Source organism: Sus scrofa, chromosome 1 (assembly GCF_000003025.6).
Source record: "Sus scrofa isolate TJ Tabasco breed Duroc chromosome 1, Sscrofa11.1, whole genome shotgun sequence".
Lineage (NCBI taxonomy): Eukaryota > Metazoa > Chordata > Mammalia > Artiodactyla > Suidae > Sus > Sus scrofa.
In genome coordinates, this window is record NC_010443.5 from 195,012,267 (window position 1) to 195,030,114 (window position 17,848).

Below are 17,848 nucleotides of genomic sequence, written 5' to 3' on the forward strand. Positions count from 1 at the left end.
GGGAGTTGATATAAAATTAAAGGTTTTTTGATTTCTTTCAGCAATTAAAATACTATTGTTTTGGTGCTGATTCCTGGCATAGCAGTTGGTGGCTGAAGTAAGAGGGGAAGCAGGGGACAAAATCATTGTGGTAGCTTTGTCAGACCCTGTTGTCTCTTTTACAGGAACCCCTGTTTGGTTTTATATGCAGATTGCACCAATAAGAAATGAACATGAAAAAGTGGTTTTGTTCCTATGCACTTTCAAGGATATTACGTTGTTTAAACAGCCAATAGAGGATGATTCAACAAAAGGTAATTTTCAAAGGAATTACCACATTTAAGAAGTAGCCTGTTTTTAAATGTACTATTAATAATAATCTACTGATTGAACTAGAAAACAAAATTTTACTATTTGACTCTTCTTTTGCTTTATATTCATTCTAGTACTTGTTCAGAATCAGTTTTATTCAATCATGTTGATTGAATGGAAGTATAACATTGAAATATTCCTTGGTTGACTTAAATTATAATAATTTATTATAATGGAGAAATAATTGGGGAATTAAGGTATAAGGAAGAAATTTTTTAGAGCATTATTATTTTTGAATCAGTATAATGGGATTTTCAACACCTTCTCTGATTTACAAACAACAGTATAATAGCTTGTAAGATTTTTTTGGGTGAAGTCCTATTAGAACACAGTTGATTAATTGATTGAATTTTCTTACACTGATTACAGCTTGATTAGTTGACTTTTTTCAGGTTACTTTTCCCCTTTTATTTATTTGGTTGTTGTAGATTCTCTTGGGTTGATGTTGTTAAGTTATAAAAAGAGCAGTTTTGTCACCCAGAGAGTGGATGGCAAAATGTAAACATTCTGATTGGAGTCTTATTGACTATAATATTCAGAGAGACTGCTATAGAAAATATTAGTCAGTGGCATGTGCTTTTACCCCCTTTTCTATGTAATTTATTTTCACTTTATTCTCTCCAATTATGTTTAAAGTAGAAACTGGTGTTATATAAATGAAGAATTTCAAATACCCTTAGAAGAAGTTGTTATGAAACATCATTTTTATAATCTCTTAGGGGACTAAAAGTGGAATGTTTTCTTTACATTTAGCAAACATAACCTTTTCCTACCTTAAAAAAAAACTAGCACAGAAGTTTTAATCTTTTAAATTGTAATCATAATTATAGAAAAAGTACATTGTTTATTCCCTGTACATGAATTATATATCAATAAAATTATAATACACATTATATAATTATAATTATATATATACATACATATATATATATCTGCTTAGGTCTGTCCTGGTTAGCATCGAATTGCAAGAGTAAACTTTTATGATATTCAGACAATTTAAAGTATGTCAGAGGGCAATTCATTTGCAAATATTTATGAAAATGTATTAAATCATCTCCTGGAAGAGCGAATAAAGTATTCCCTTTTGGACCCACACTACCTATTCCTCTGCCTTTACTCATAGAACCAGTGTCTAGGAAGTTTAGGATAAATTTAAGTACTATCTTTTAACAGAATAGTTTTCTACTGGTATTCAGGTTTAATGCTTCTTTGTTTTAAAATTCAAGTTGCTCCATTCAACAGCAGCAGAATGCATATTCTCAAATTTACATGGAACACTCACTAGATAGATCACACTCTGGCCATAAGACACACTTTGACAAATTTAAAAGAATAAAAATCTTACAAGGTATATTTTTAGACCACAGTGGAATTTAACTAGAAATCAATAACAGAAAACTAGAAAAATCCCCAAATATTTGGAAATTAACACATTTTTAAATAGCTTATGGGTCAAATAAGAAGCCTTCAGATAAATTAGAAAAAATATTTCAAACTAAATGAAAATGAAATTACAACTTATGAAATTACTGAGATACAGCAAAAGTGGTGCTTAGAGGGAAATGTTTACCATTAAATGCATTATTTGAAATGAAGAAAGCTATAAAATTAATAATCTAAGATTTCACCTTCAGAAACTAGATAAAGAAGAGCAATTTAAGCCAAGGCAAACTGAAGACAAAAAATTATAAACCTTAGAGCAGAAATCAATGAAATAGAAAACATAAAAATCCTTAGAGAAAAATCATTGCAACCCAAAGCTGATTCTGTGAAAACAGTATTAAAGTTAATAAACCTTGTTTAGCTAGGTTAACCAAGAAAAAGGGAGAAGACACAAATTACCAATATCAGAAAGTGAAGAAGGTCCATCACAGCATATCCAGTGACCATTAAAACATGTCAAGAAACAACTTTGAACAACTTTATAGCCACTGGATTGATAACTTAGTTAAAATGGGCCAATTCCATAAAAGACACAAACTACTTGAACTCATATTAGGAAAAATAGAAACCCTGAATTGTCTTATATCTATTATATAAATTGAGTTAATAATTAATAAACTTCTAAAATAAGAAGTACGGGTGGTTTCATTGGCAAATTCATAGTTTCTTCCAGAAAACATTAAACAGGAGTGTAGAGAACTCTCCTAACTCTTCTATGAGGTCAGCCATACCATCATACCCAAACCAGAAAAAGACATTACAAGAAAGGAAAATTACAGACCAATACTTCTCATGAATGTAGATGTAAAAATCCTCAACAAAAATAGATCCTAATGATGTAAAAGAATGACCTACAATGACCAAGTGGAATTTTTTTCCACATAGGCAAAGCTGGTTCACAATTCAACGATCATTGTAATCCATCATATCAACAACAGGCCGAAGAGTAAAATTCACAGGATTATATCAGTTGGTATAGAAAAAGCATTTCATAGTACCCAACATTCATTCATGATAAAAAGTCTCAGCAAAGTACAAATAGAGGGGAACTTCTTCAACTTCATAAGGAATATCCATGAAAAAGCTACAGCTAACAGTTGACTATATCTTATATATATTTTTTATTTTTTTCTTTTTTTTTTCTTTTTAGGGCCACATCTGTAGCATATGGAGGTTCCCAGGCTAGAGATCAAATCGGAACTATAGCCACTGGCCTACGCCACAGCCACAGCAACGGCAGATCTGAGCCGAGTCTGTGACCTACACCACAGCTCACAGCAATGCCAGATTCTGAGCAAGGTCAGGGATTGAACCCTCAACCTCATGATTCCTAGTTGGATTCATTTCTGCTGCACCATGATGGGAACGCCTTAAAGGGCTATATTTTAAAATAAATGATAAATGATTGGCATGTAATTTGTGAGCTAGCATATTCTTTGAATGAATTTCTCTTACCTTCACAAATGATGATAGCCAGACTGAGTAAAGAGTTCTATGTCACAGACTTTTCCCTTCAAATATATTTATACTTGCATTTATATTTGATGATTATTGTTTTTTCTCCTTTAAGTGATTTCATGGCACAGCTAAAGTTGGCCAAGAAAAGTGCAGTACTTTCTCACAGTTTTGGCCTGCTGAACATTAATGGTGGTATCTATTTATGGAAACTGAAAGTTGGCAGAATTTTGCACTGGGGTTGGGGATATGGTGCTAGTATTGAAGAGCTGACTTTTTTATTTCTCAAATTAATACCTCTCCATTTTCTGCCTCCACCTCTGTCTCAGAATCAGAGAGCTCATTCTCTTTTCAATGGTAATTTATTCTTACAAAAAATGACGTTAAGGTAAACTCCAGACAACTCAGACCACTTGATTTCTGAACCATGTGTTTGATAGACATGTAAATTAGAATTTAAAGGGAAAATGAAACCCCATTGTGAAAAGCATTGTAGTAAAATAGCTCTTTCCAGTGATAGAATTTGTAGTGGAAGAACTCATTTAAAGAGACTTTTATTTTGAATCTCCTCCACACCTTTCAAATACATAACGTATTTCTAAAAAAGAATTGTACAACATAACTATGAATGGTGTATATGAGCTACTTTCTATTATTCATGTGAGTTGCAAATATAATGTGAATAATTCAATAGAAATAAAATATTTATATCATTAAGCAGTCATCCCACTATCCCTATGAAGCTAGCAGTATAGGAAGGTATGTTCTGAAAACATGGCCCAAAACCCTATCTTTCAACTTGTAAAACTGAGCAAAGAGCATCATGGAACTTTCAGAAAAGAACAGATAAGATTTCATAAAACCATAGTATCAAAAAGATTTGAGACTAGAGCATTAAGCTTGGAGACGGTAATCTTTCTTTTTCTTTTTTTTTTTTTTTTGTCTTTTTGCCTTTTCTAGGGCCAAACCGGTGGCATATAGAGGTTCCCAGGCTAGAGGTCTAATTGGAGCTGTAGCTTCTGGCTTACACCAGAGCCACAGCAATGCCAGATCTGAGCTGTATCTGCAGTCTACACCACAGCTCACGGCAACGCCAGATCTTTAACCTACTGAGCAAGGCCAGGGGTCGAACCTGCAACCTCATGGCTCCTGGTCGGATTCATTAACCACTGAGCCACGATGGGAACTCCTGGTCTTTTTTTTTTGATTCAGCCTTGGGCACAAGAATTACTTAACATGAGCCTTTTCATGACTCTTCTAGGGATATTTATTCCTTTTATCTAATTTTTTTTTTCCAAACCAAAATGCTGATTAAGCACACAGCATAGTTCAGGCACTATTCCAGGTCCCTGGCAATACAAATTTCCTCCCTTTACATCCTAACTGGGATGGGAGAGGTGACAAGTAAATAAATAGTGGAAGCTTTCTTCTTATTGCTCTTATTTTCTCTCTCAAAGGAAACACAGTTATCAGCTGAAGTAAGGATGTTGAGGGGGTGAGAGGAGGAGGAGGTATAAAATGGATGTGTAGAGAGTAGAGCAGTGAGTGGCCAAAGTTAAGGTCAGCAGTTTTGCTGAAGAGCGCTAAGGTCCATGTGAAGCTTGTGGTCATGCATTTCATTAGAATGATGAACATGACTGTTCACTTAGTCCATGTATAGCCAAAGGTGTGTAGATGCTAAAGCAGGTGAGTTGGGTTTAACCAGAGTTGGGATTTGGTCAGATGAGCAAGATGAAAAGGACCAGGGAGCTCAGGGATCAGGAATAAGTGATCATGGAGTTGAGGAAGCTTGCCAGGGAGGAGGTTGAGGGTGTTTACAACATTTTGAAACACTAAGTAGGTAATAAATGCTTGACCTAGAATGCAGGAAATAGTGTTTTAGGATGCAGAACAGACAAGGGAATCCACACACTGGAAAGCTAGAATATAGGATTTTTTCATCCCAGAACAAGGGCATTTTACCTTCTTTTTAAAAAAGTTATAGTTGATTTACCACATCTCTTCAATTTCCATTGTACAGCAAAGTGACCCAATCACACACAGTTCCCTGAGTGGTACAGTAAGATTCCATTGCCCATACATTCCAAATATAACATTTTACATCCCTAAACCCCGAACTCCCCTTCCTTCCATTTTACCTTCTTAATGTGAAAAGGGGCCAGTGATTGGGGCAAAGGCCCGCATCCTTTGAGGATTTGACAACATTGGTTGAAATCAATATTGGTCTCCTATTGTATTGGTAGTTTTTACCAAAAAAACTCAGGCATGTAGTTGAAAGACTTGAGTAAACAGGGTGGTTGTTTATTTTAGAATTTTATTTCTAAATTGTATCTGGGATAATCACTATAGTGTGATGGCAGTTCTTCATCACAGTGAATCCTCTGATCACCAAAACTTCAGTCTAGAATAATTTTTGCCTTGAAAGTGAATGGTGTTGAGTGATGTCAGTTATACCTTTGACATATACCATGCTGGATGGTAGCAAAACCTATATTGAAGGGGAATAAAACCAGTTTGGATGGAGTAGTTAATATGGCAGGAACTTTGTTTTCTTTATTGCTCAATTCTGATAATTAGTATTATTATCCATTTTAGTGTTGAGGGTCCTGATGCTTAATGTCTCACTGATTTCCAACCCTGTGTTCTCTTTATTGCACCTTGCCGCCTTGTCCTTTGTAGTGGAAACTTGTTGGAATTTGATCACCTTAATCCCCTGCTCTCCTTTTTTCCTACAAAAATGAAGCACAGGTTGAGAACACTCTGATTCTGACAGGATTGTACTGTTTTGCATCCATGGAATTTACTGATACTAATTCAAGGGAGGGAAAAGTGATGTTATCGTCTGTTCCTAGTACTGAGGTCTTGGAGTTGTTATTCAGATTATCAGTCCATGGTACCCAATATATCATTTATAATAATATGAAGGGGAAGAATTCCCATCTTGGCTCAGCATAAACAAATCTGACTAGTATCCATGAGGACAGGTTCGATCCCTGGCCCTGCTCAGTGGGTTAAGTATCTGGTGTTGCTGTGAGCTGTGGTGTAGGTCACAGAGGTGGCTTGGATCTGGTGTTGCTGTGGCTATGCCTCCAATTGGACCCCTAGCCTGGGAACCTCCATATGCTGCAGATGTGGCCCTAAAGAGACAAAAAAAAAAAAAAAAAAAAAAAAAAAAAACCGAAAAAAACCAAGGGGAAAAGTTACAGCCAAGAAATCCATTCTGTTGATTATCCATATGTGTTCTAAAAGAGATGGTCCAAATCTCTGCCCATTTATAACGGTACCGTATTTTCAAACAGATTCCAAAACTGCCAACATACTCTTAGTGTGAAATATCCTGTGCCAAATAGTCATGGCATCTTCGTGCCAATAATTGAGACAAAAAAATTCCTCTGGAATGAAAATAGCAGCAAAAATAGCAGCCTTCCCCTTGTAGAAAGCCAATGGTTTTCTTTAGGGAGGAAACAACAGATGAAATATGAATAATTATACCATGTAGTCTCTTTGGCCAAGAGTATAATTGTTTACCTAAGCTTTTTTCCTTATAGATTAGAATCTTGTGTTGCAGTCTAGTAGATTGATTTAACTGCCTCTGTGACTTCCTTTTATTTTTAAGATTAGGCAGTCCATGACAAAGAGGTTAATTGCAACCCAATAGAGCTAAACTAATGTTTTATTAAGAAGGAGTTGGCATCCTGAGCTTTTAGGAGAACAAATGTTCTCATAATGCCACAAACAACTTCTAGAGCAAGTACTAAGCTCTTCATATTCAGCCGTCTGTTCACATTACCCAGTATCGACCACATCTAAGTAACATCAGCAAACTGTGCTGAATAATCAGTCACAACAGTTAGATCTCAGTAAAGGTGAAATCAGTAGATGTATTGCTGGAAAAAGTTGGAACTGCTGATGTGTCTTTTTTTTCTCTGACCTAGACAGTGTGGCTGCTCAACTTTTTCAAAGTTTAACTGTACAGTGGAGGTAGGTTACAGATCAAATGAACTAACTTAGCTAATGTAACGTGGGCAATTCCAGATGTGTCTAAGAGTACAAAGGGAGAGGCATAAGGAAATTCATTGGGAAATTGCTAGTGATAGTGAAAAATCTAGAAACCACTTAAATGTTCATGAATAGAACATATACATGATCAGGAAAAAGCAAATGCCTAATTCTCTGAGACAGTGAAGGTACAGGCAAAAATCATGTGGCATTATGGGTGGGTCTGGAGGTAGAGAGGACAGAAGGGAAGTTGAAGGCTATTGTATTTCTTATGTATTTTGTTTTTTTCAATAACATATTTAATAAGATTATCTGCTGAGAGTGAGGAGAGAGGGGTGGTATGGAGATCTTGAGAAAAAAGCTCACTGTTTAGAAATGAAGACTGCAAGGAAGCTGGAATATAAAGACTACTGATAAGTTCAGGGAGCTCATCTTTGAGTGCTCCCTTTGATTTAAATGTGGGATAAGCACTCCTTAGCTTTGCGTTGGTTTTCCAGCTCTAAGGGCATTTTGATATCAAAGATGGTAAATGGTTACTCAATCAGACAACTGCCTTTGACTGCTTTCTAGGAAGTGGGAATACTTCCCAAGTATTTCCTCCTAAATTTCTCTCTTCCATTACATCTGAGTAAGTCTGACAATTGCCCCAACTTTTCTTTTTCCTGTTAACATCTCCCTAGTTCTCTTTCTGAGGGCAGAATTGTAATCTTCTACCACACACTTTCCACCTTCTCCAACCCAAAGCCCTTCCTTCACAAGACAGATGAGTTATGCTAGTATCTGTTAAGAGCTGAACATATTTCCTTCTTTATATTCTAATTTTAACTACACATTAATGTTGATGCTGTGTTAATTCCTATTTAACTTATTTTTTGTTATTATTATTTTTTTCTTTTTAAGGATGCACCTGTGGCATATGGAAGCTCCCTGGCTGGGGTAAAAGTGGAGCTGCAGCTACAGGCCTACACCACAGCCATGGCAACACTGGATCTAAGCTGCATCTGTGAGCTACACTGCAGCTTGCAGCAATGCCGGATCCTTAACCCACTGAGTGAGGCCAGGGATCTAACCCACACCCTCACAGAGACTATGTTGGGTTCTTAACCCACTCAGTTACAATGGGAACTCCTTATTTTTAAAATTTTGATTAAAGTATGATTGTTTTATAATGTTGTGTTAGTTTTGGGTGTACAGCAAGCAGATTCATAAATATATATCCATCGCATATATATATACATATATATATATGTATATATATATTCTTTTTCAGATTCTTTCCCATAATAGGTTATTATAAGATATTGAATATAGTTTACTCTGCTATACAGTAGATCCTTGCCATTTATTTATTTTCCTATTTAACTTTTTTACTAATGTTCTCATTCATTCATTCAACATAAATGTCTAATATCCATTATATTTCAGACATGGAACTAGACAACCATGGCTAGAATAAGACCTGGCACTTAAAAGTCATGTCATGCAGTGAACTACCTTTTCCTCTATGTTTAAGGGTGGTCTCACTCAGAATATACTGTGAAAACTTTTAGAAGGATGAATTAACATTACATTTTCTTTCAGCTTATCTCTGATGTTTAATCAATGATAGTCCTATTTTTCACCATTGAGAAAAATGCACGTGTTTTATTTTCGCAGTTTCAATTTTATTTCTTTCTTCAGAAAACTGAAATAAAAGGATGAAATATTTCTTGATTATATTGATTTCATGTGTAAAATGAGATACACAGGCACATTGAAGAAGCTTTTTTATTTTTTTATGTTTAACTTTTATTTATTTATTTATTTATTTTTTTGCTTTTTAGGCCGCACTTGCGGCATAAGGAGGTTCCCAGGCTAGGGGTGCAATCAGAGGTACAGCTGCCGGCCTATGCCACAGCAACATCAGATCTGAGCCTCGTTTGTCTGCCATCCACACCACAGCTCACGGCAATGCCAGATCCTTAACCCACTGAGCGAGGCCCAGGATTGAACCCACAACCTCATGGTTCCTAGTCAGATTCGTTTCTACTGCACCATGAAGGGAACTCCTGAAGAAGCTTTATCTTATATTTAAATTAGGAACTGTTGCTTCCTCATTAAGAAACAGTAGTGTGTGCTCATGATGCTTGAAATTAAAAACTAGAGGATGATGATAAGCTTTCATCGCATGTTTTTCCTTCCTCACATGGCATTTAATGATTGGTATTCTTCAGTGTATTATTAAATTTATTCCTTCAATATCTACTTTTACTTTAAAAAATTTTTTTCTGAATAAACCTAATTACACACAGGAAATGAAAATGGGCTTCTCTTTCAATCCAATAATCAGATTATTAAGAGTTGCAACAATACCCATCTTAAAAATATGAACCTTCATTAAATATAAAATTGACTTGGCAGTTTCCAGAAATATTCAATGCAATTATAATAGTCTTTTGATCTAAGAAGAGAAATGATCAACAGAAAGACATCCTAACCATTTTAACCCAATAAAGCAAAATTCAAATCAAAACCCAATGATAAAAAAAAACATTTCATGTTAATGTTCATGATAGTAAAAATGGAATTTAGTTTTAAATTTTATTTTTAAAGTTATAAACAACGTCTAATCAATTAGTTAATTAATCAGTGGCCTATTTTATGCCAGTCCCTATACCAAGTGCTGAGAACAGAGATGAAGGATAGTTTAGTGTAAGTGACTGACATGCTTATCAATTGCATTAGTATAGTTAATACCAGGCGAGGTATATATTTTGTAGTGTGAGTGTACAGAGGAGTGTACAACTAAATGACCTGTATACCAAGGATATTCAGTGTCATCCTGAAGGCCTCCAGGGATCTCTTAAAGAATTAAAAATAGGAGAAGGTCATGGTACTATTTATGTTGTAGGAAGAACTCTGGCAGCAATATGCAGAGGTGTTTTGGGAGAGAGTAGTTAGAGACTATGGTTTTTAGGAACAACGACTAACTCAGGTGAAAGATGATATATTGCTTGGCATAATAGGGATGGAGAGAGGAGATTAAATTTGAGCATATTTATTAAGTTCTAGTCTATAAATCTTGGGAGGGATTGGATATGTGTGTGTGTGGGTGGAGATAAGGAGGATGGTGAATTTCAAGCTTCTGATTTGACCAGCTGGAAATATCATGGGGCCATTCACTAAGACCAAGAATACATTACAGAGGCAGAGCTGGAGATGGGGGGAGATGGTGATGATAAGATCAATTCTGAACATGTTAAGAATTAGGTGCTTGTATATTATCTGAGTAGGAGGTGGTCAGTAGCCAATTAGACACATGGGTCTGGTGTTTAGAAGAAAAGTCTAAATTGGTGATATAGATTACATGGTAGTCTTTTACACTGATGTTGAGTTCTTAGAGAGCTGTTGACATAATCTGATGTTTCTTTGTTTTCCAGCAGATTGCGCAGGGAAAGCTTTAAAGTTGCATACAATTCCCAAAGCCTAACATTTTCTGTTCTAGTCACTAGGGTGAGGCCCATTAATGGCGAAGAACAAAGGATCTTCTGTGAACGGATACCAGTTTACTTTTTTCAATCCAATTGTTGATCCTATAGAGTGAACTAAATTGGTGGGATAATACAAAACTAAATGAAGTCAGAATTAGCTTGAAGAATAGCAGTAAAGTATGATACCATGTACCTGGTATGGTTTGAAAGACATTTGATGGTGTCTGTCCAGGATTTCTTCTTTCCTTTTTTGTCACTTTGTCTGAAATTTTATCATTGCTATTAGATCATTCCTTTAGACTACCCGGAGTGTTTATGTGTTTTAGGAGTTATTTGGTAAATGCCCTAGTTAAAAGTAATATCATAGAAATTATAAAATGGTCTTAATAGCGTCTATAACAGATTAGTGCTTTTTGGGATGCCTAGAGAAAGTGTTAATGAGGCAGGAGCCAAGTATGGTTGGTTTTGTTCTACTGGTTCACATCTCATTATCATTTCCTTGAAGTTAATTAGTTTAACAATAAAAAAGAATTATTTTAATAATGGATTTTAATAATGTAAATAATGGAAGAAATTTTTTTTCCCATTAAATTCATATCCCTTCCTCGCAGTTAAGGTTGCTACTTTTTAAGAAAACATTACTAAGGCTTCTAGATACTCCAAAGATAATCACTCCAAAGATAATCTTTAGATATCACTGAAATTGTCAATTAGAGAGAAATAACATTTTTCTATGTTACAAAGATGATGGAAGTGTATGATATGAACTATAATATGTCAGACTTGTTGAAATTAGGCTTTATCCTCTTCATGAAAATATACAATAGGACTTTTTTTTTTAATTAGGGTAATACCACTTATATAATAAATAATTGCCAGCTTTAAGTGACCTAACACAATAGATGCATTTTTCTTGCTTACATAACAATCCAAGGCAGGTGATCTTTGGCATATGGTGTTCTTCCATGCACCTATTCAGTGGCTTTCCCATTCCCTGGGACCTTGTTGTCATTTGCATACAGCTGGTAGAAGGAAGGAGAAAGTGTGGAGAAGTTTCACGTGCTTCTTAAGCATGCATCAAAGTGACACAGGTCACTTCTGCTTTCCTTCCATTGGTGGAAGCTAGAGACATGGCCACACCTGGATGCAAAGAATGCTGGGAAATGCATCCCTGGCTGGGCAGCTGTTTCCCAGTAGCAGACATCTGCAATGCAAGGGGGAGGACAGAGCTTTGTGGACAACTAGCTGCCTGGCTACAGGGACTGTGTGATAGATGAGAGCAAAACACATGGGTCACACATAAAAATTACTTGTTACTTTTAAACACACTTGAATTTATGATGATGTCTATGTAGAAATAAATTGCTGTAGATTGATTCTTTTCATTAATTCTGCATGTTATGCTATTTCTGAGACCCTTGAATATTAGCAAGAATGTTGGCTTCCATCCATATTCATTCTGAAAAACTGAGAGTTTTTTCTTATTTTTAAGGTTGGACAAAATTTGCCCGATTGACACGGGCTTTGACAAATAGCCGAAGTGTTTTGCAGCAGCTCACGCCAATGAATAAAACAGAGGTGGTCCACAAACATTCAAGATTAGCTGAAGTAAGTGTGAGATTCACTTTGCCAAGGTGGTGGTGGTGGTCATACATTTCCCCACCCAAATGTTTCAATATAGATATTTTTGGCTATTATTTAACAACTACTTATATGCTAATTGATCTTTCCTCTTGTATAATTATAGAAATGGTATATTTCTTTTTATGCTGTCCTACTTTAGAAGTCGGAAGGTAGTTCATGAGATCCCAGGTGGTGTCTGTAGCATATGAGGTTTTCCTTTGAGCAAATGAGATAGTGCTCATTCAGGAGTTCCAGTTGTGGCTCAGTGATTAACAAGCCTGACCAGTACCCATGAGGATATGGGTTTGATTCCTGGCTTTGATCAGTGGGTTAAGAATCTGTATATATATCAATTCTTTTTCTTATATTGTCATCCATCCTGTTCCATCATAAGTGGCTACATATAGTTGCCTCTGCTATACAGCAGGATCTCATTGCTTATCCACTCCAAATGCAATAGTTTGTATCTATTAACCGCAGACACCCAGCCCATCCCCCTCCCTCCCCCTCCCAAGTTATCTTTTCGACTTACAGTTTTCTCTGGATATATTGGGCTGAGTGAATCTTGAAGGAAAAATATAAGAGACAGGTGAAGACAAAATGAAGGTCATTATACCAGATGGGTCAGCATGTGCAAAGACTCAGAGGTGAGATAGTACATTGCTTTTGAGTGTGAATTCAATGTGGGTACAGTCAGGTAGGGCAGGAAATGTTAAAGCTACATACAGTAAACTGTGGTGGTTGGTGTCCCATGTGCCAGGGAAATGACATGATCACATTTATGCCTTACAAACCTCTCAAAGGGAGATTGGTCCCAATGGCCTCCTTTGTAATCCCATGTTTTAATTGCGTTAAGTTGAAAACAATATTTTTAAGAAGGGATCCCCATAGATGTTGCCAGATTGCCAAAAGAGTTCTATGGCACGAAAATGGTTAGGAACCCTTGCTTGACCTAGTGGCTGCCAAAAGAGTTCTATGGCACGAAAATGGTTAGGAACCCTTGCTTGACCTAGTGGCTCTTTGTTGAAATGGTAGATAAACAAGAGGTTCTAGTTGTAATTCAGCTAGGGCCTTAAGCAAGGGGGCTGGTGGCAGAAGTGGGCAGATTGCAGATGTGCTAAGATTAGATAAGTCTTTGTCGATAAATTAGAATTGAATGTGAAAAAGGGACTGAGTCAAGGACAGCTCTGTGTTTTTAACTTGAACAGTTGGGTAGATAGTGCTACAGCTGGTTAATAAAATGCCAAATAGAAGAGGAAGAAGAGAAGGTTTGGGGACAATGATAACAAGTTCAGTTTTGGACATATTAAGTGTGAAGTGCCTGATAGAAAATTCAAGTGGAGATTCCTAGAAGGGAGTGGGATGGAGTATGGATCTGGCTCTGCAGGGATATTTGGGTTTGAGTTGCAAGCTTTGGAATCAAACTCACAGATGAGGTTGTTAAATCCATAGGACTAGATGATGTTACATATAGAAAATGCATTGAACCAGAGCGAAAGGAAGGACAGAAATCCGAGGCAGCTAGAAGCTTTGCTGTTCACATGTTTTCTGTAATCTTTATGTGTCTTACTGGTAGGAAAGATGCCAAAAAGCTAATGGAGCTACCAAAACTATGCTGAGCTCTCAGTTGGCACTCACAAAATATTCTGAAGTAACTTAACAAAGAAGAGAAAGATAAAATTAAATGTATATGTTCATCAGTTTGCTTTGCTGAAGAAAAATGAGTTTAAGTGCTCCAGAGGAACTTTCTTAACTAGTTGCAGATATTAAATTTAGGTTGGAAAGGGCTAAGAAGTAAAGTATGTTCTTCTAATTAGGAGGGCTCCAGAAGATTTCTTGAACCATAGCTAACAGAGAGGCTTGGGCGTTTTTCTGCTCTAAATAGCACTGCTAGCTTGGGGAGAGAGACATGTTTTTAAAAGACCAAATAAGACAGCTACATATCTAAATGTTAATTCATAACAGTAATCACAATATTTTAAAAGATGATATGCAATTAACACAAGATTTAAAGCAAACAATTAGATATAACTTCCTTATTAAATACTGCTTGATTTTGAAGCCCCTTTTTCTTTCTGCCTTCAGTTCATTGCTTTCTACAAATCAAGCTAATGTGTAGGAGCTTGTTTCTGTGACTGCTGACTTCTGCAGTCATGATTCTTTCTGGATCTTAACTATACCCTATTTAGTTTTTCTTTCTTGTAAACACAATTGGGAAAAAACAAGAGGAAAAAGACCACAGAAAGGAAAAATTTCTTAGTACCCCGAATCACTCAAGGCTGGTTTTTTCCTCTGTATCAAATAGAAAGTTCCTTCCCCCCGACAAGTCATCATTTTTATTTTTACTTTTGAGGGACTTTCATTCCTGTTTCTTCCCATCTGGTTCTTTTCCTTTTTTGCTTTGCCTTTTGATTATTGTTACCTTCTCTATCAGTCCTCCTTAATTCACAAACCTGATTCAAATATAAAACTGCTTTCTGTCAGGTCTTAGGGTTGATTTTAGAGAAGAGGTGGCAATAACAAGGTTTTCAACAGAGATTTAGTCTGTATGTGCTCTTAGATCTTCAAAGATTGCCCGAAAAAAAAAGCTCCCAGTTAGCAGAAAGATACAGTTTTTCCAGTTGTAGTCAAAGTCATATAATTTGCTTAACTTGAATATTTGGATTTGCTATTGAATTTCAGGCTCTTTCACTTTTTCCAACACATATAGATTTTATCTTAATTCCAGGAGACCCCCTAAATTTGAAGCTGATCCCCAATATCAAATATCCTGGTCTTCTTGTAGGCAGTTTATCGGTTTTGCACCTGCTCTACATCCTGCTGATTGGCTTCAGTTTCTCTCTTTCATACTGGGTGGAGGTAAATATAGGCACCACTGCTATGTCTGTGGTGCTGACTCTTTTAGAGTAAGTGAGTTCAGAAAGTCAGAGGAAGTTTCCTGATGGCTCAACAGGTTAAGGATCTGGCATTGTCACTGCTGTGGCTCAGTTGCCTGGCCTGGAAACTTCCGCATGCCTCAGGCACGCTCCCCCCTCCCAAAAAAAGGAGTTCCTATTGTGGCTCAGTGGTAATGAACCTGACTAGTATCCATGAGGATGTGGGTTTGATCCCTGGCCTTGCTCAGTGGAATAAGCATCTGGCATTGGGAGTTCCCATCATGGCTCAGTGGTTAACTAGAAACCACGAGGTTGCAGGTTCCATCCCTGACCTTGCTCAATGCGTTAAGGATCCGGCGTTGCCATGAGCTGTGGTGTAGGTCGCAGACACAGCTTGGATCCTGCGTTGCTGTGGCTGTGGCGTAGGCCAGCAGCTACAGCTTCAAATAGACCCCTAGCCTAGGAACCTCCATATGCTGCAGGAGCGGCCTCAGAAAAAGCAAAAAGACAAAAAATAAAAATAAATACATAAATAAAAAAGAATCTGGCATTGCCATGAGCTGTGGTGTAAGTTGCAGATGCGGCTCAGATCTGGTTTTGTTGTGGCTGTGGTATAGGCTGGCAACTGTAGCTCCAATTCCACCCCTAGCCTTGGAACTTCCATATGCTGCAGGTGTGGCCCTAAAAAAGACATTAATTAATTAAAAGATAGAGGGTAAGAATGTGTCTATATCAGTACAAAAGTACATCAGAAACAATGATTTCATCCCTCCTCTACCTAAGGCTTATTGCTCATGAAAGTACAAATGAAATAGTAAAGCCAAGAACTGTTTCTCACTGCTTTAAAAAAGAGCCCAGTACTGAGGCTGGGATTAAAGTTGGGCTCTGCATATGAGAAACATCAAAGCTGAAGCATTCTTCTCTGCCTCTTTTTCCTTCTTCCCTCTTAGAGTTTTGGGATTGCTTTACAAATAAATGCAGGCCGCTATCTGAAGTACTGGGTTATGATTGTCTAAATAATTATGAGATAAGGGTTTTATTTTGAACCGGACATTATACTCACCTGGAAAAGTTTTGAAAATATAGATTCTTTGAGAGCACACATGAGGTGGACTTAATTATTTTCTGGTGTGGAGTCTAGGTCTGAGTATACTGTTTTTAAAACCTTCTCCAGGTGATTCTAGTTTGTAGCCAGAGTGAAGAAATCTGAGCTCCAGAGTGATTCCATTCCATCTCTAGAGGAGACATCTGACATTACTGCAGGGCCCTGAGCAGGACTGCCTTGTCTGTTAGCACAGTGTATAGGGCCTACGGCACTTTCGGGGCTCCACAGAATGTTTGCAGTTCTATTAACAGTAGAAGGAAAAAATGAACTTTTAGGTGAAACATTTTAATATGTAATATTAATTTATTCATTGTTAAAATAATGCAGTTATAAAATATAATTTTTATTTTATTATTTTTAAGGAGGAAGGAGTCCAGGAAGGCAAAATTACCCAGGGTCCCAAAGGTCCTAGGGCATTGTGGTACTAAGTTTATTTTCTAAGTGCGATTTCTTTGTGTTCAAACTAGAGACTGTGTAAACACAGATGGTAAAATATTTTTTTTTCCAAATTGCACCTTTATTTTTATTTTTAAATGATTTATATTTTTTTCATTATGGTTGGTTTACAGTGTTCTCTCACTTTCTGCTGTTCACCATAGCGATCCAGTCATGCACATATATATATACATATATATATACACACACATTCTCTTTCTCACATTATCCACCATCATTTTCCATCATAAGTGATTAGATATAGTTCCCTGTGCTATATAAGAGGATCTCTTTGCTTATACAATACAAATGCAATATTTTGCCAGATGGTAAAATATTAACCTTGAAGATAAAGGACATTTTCATATTTAATGCAATGACATTGCTGTCTTCATTCCAAAGAGGAAGAGAGGCCCTGAGCCTATATGGTTCTGTGTATGTAATATTCTCTGTTCCAGCATAAAACTCACCTTCCTATAGGATAGTAATTTAAGATTTTGTGGGAAAAGTATGACTGAGGTACCGACAATGAGGATATCTGTGTAATAATCTTTACAAATAGTTCTTGTAACTCCTAAGGTTAAAACAATAATTATAATTCATAGCTAAAGAGAATATTGGTGATGTTTTACACATTTCAGAACAGTAATGCTGGGTGTTGCATGCTTAGTTTTCAGTTATATAAGTTCTGCATATGAGAGACTTCTCAGGATGAGTCTCTCCCAAGTTTCAGAAAATGCACATGAATTACAGGCCAGCAGGTAGTTTTTTTATATCTATTTGTATAGCCACACATTTGATGCATTTATGATTTTATAATTTGAATTTGTTGGCTACTACTTTCTGGATCCCATTCGTCCTAGAGACACTACATAAGATGGCAAAGCTGCTGGAAATACTATTTATCACAGTCCCATTTACTAACTCCTTAGAACCTAGTTTTGCTTAGCATTATCCTCATTGATGGCATAGAGCGGAGGTCTTGCACCGTTTCCTTCAGCTCCTTTTCACAGTGTCCAGGTTGTCCTGTGTCTGTTACCTTTGCTTAGGGTTGCCCAGATTTCTGCTCCTGTTCTGCCGCCTGGTTTTTC

The 17,848-nt window shown here is 36.6% G+C and overlaps 1 protein-coding gene across 4 annotated transcripts in view; it reads left to right on the forward strand.

The window, feature by feature from the left end:
- Nucleotides 1–17,848, forward strand: part of KCNH5 (potassium voltage-gated channel subfamily H member 5) — a 298,351-nt gene that overhangs the window by 46,571 nt on the left and 233,932 nt on the right. For 2 of the 4 annotated variants that reach the window (XM_021062620.1, XM_021062628.1), the window contains exons 4-5: nt 165–293; nt 12,211–12,326. In XM_021062620.1, the coding sequence (XP_020918279.1) occupies nt 165–293; nt 12,211–12,326 (245 nt within the window). The remainder of the gene's footprint in view (nt 1–164; nt 294–12,210; nt 12,327–17,848) is intronic. The other 2 variants (XM_021062638.1, XM_021062633.1) reach the window with 1 other exon arrangement.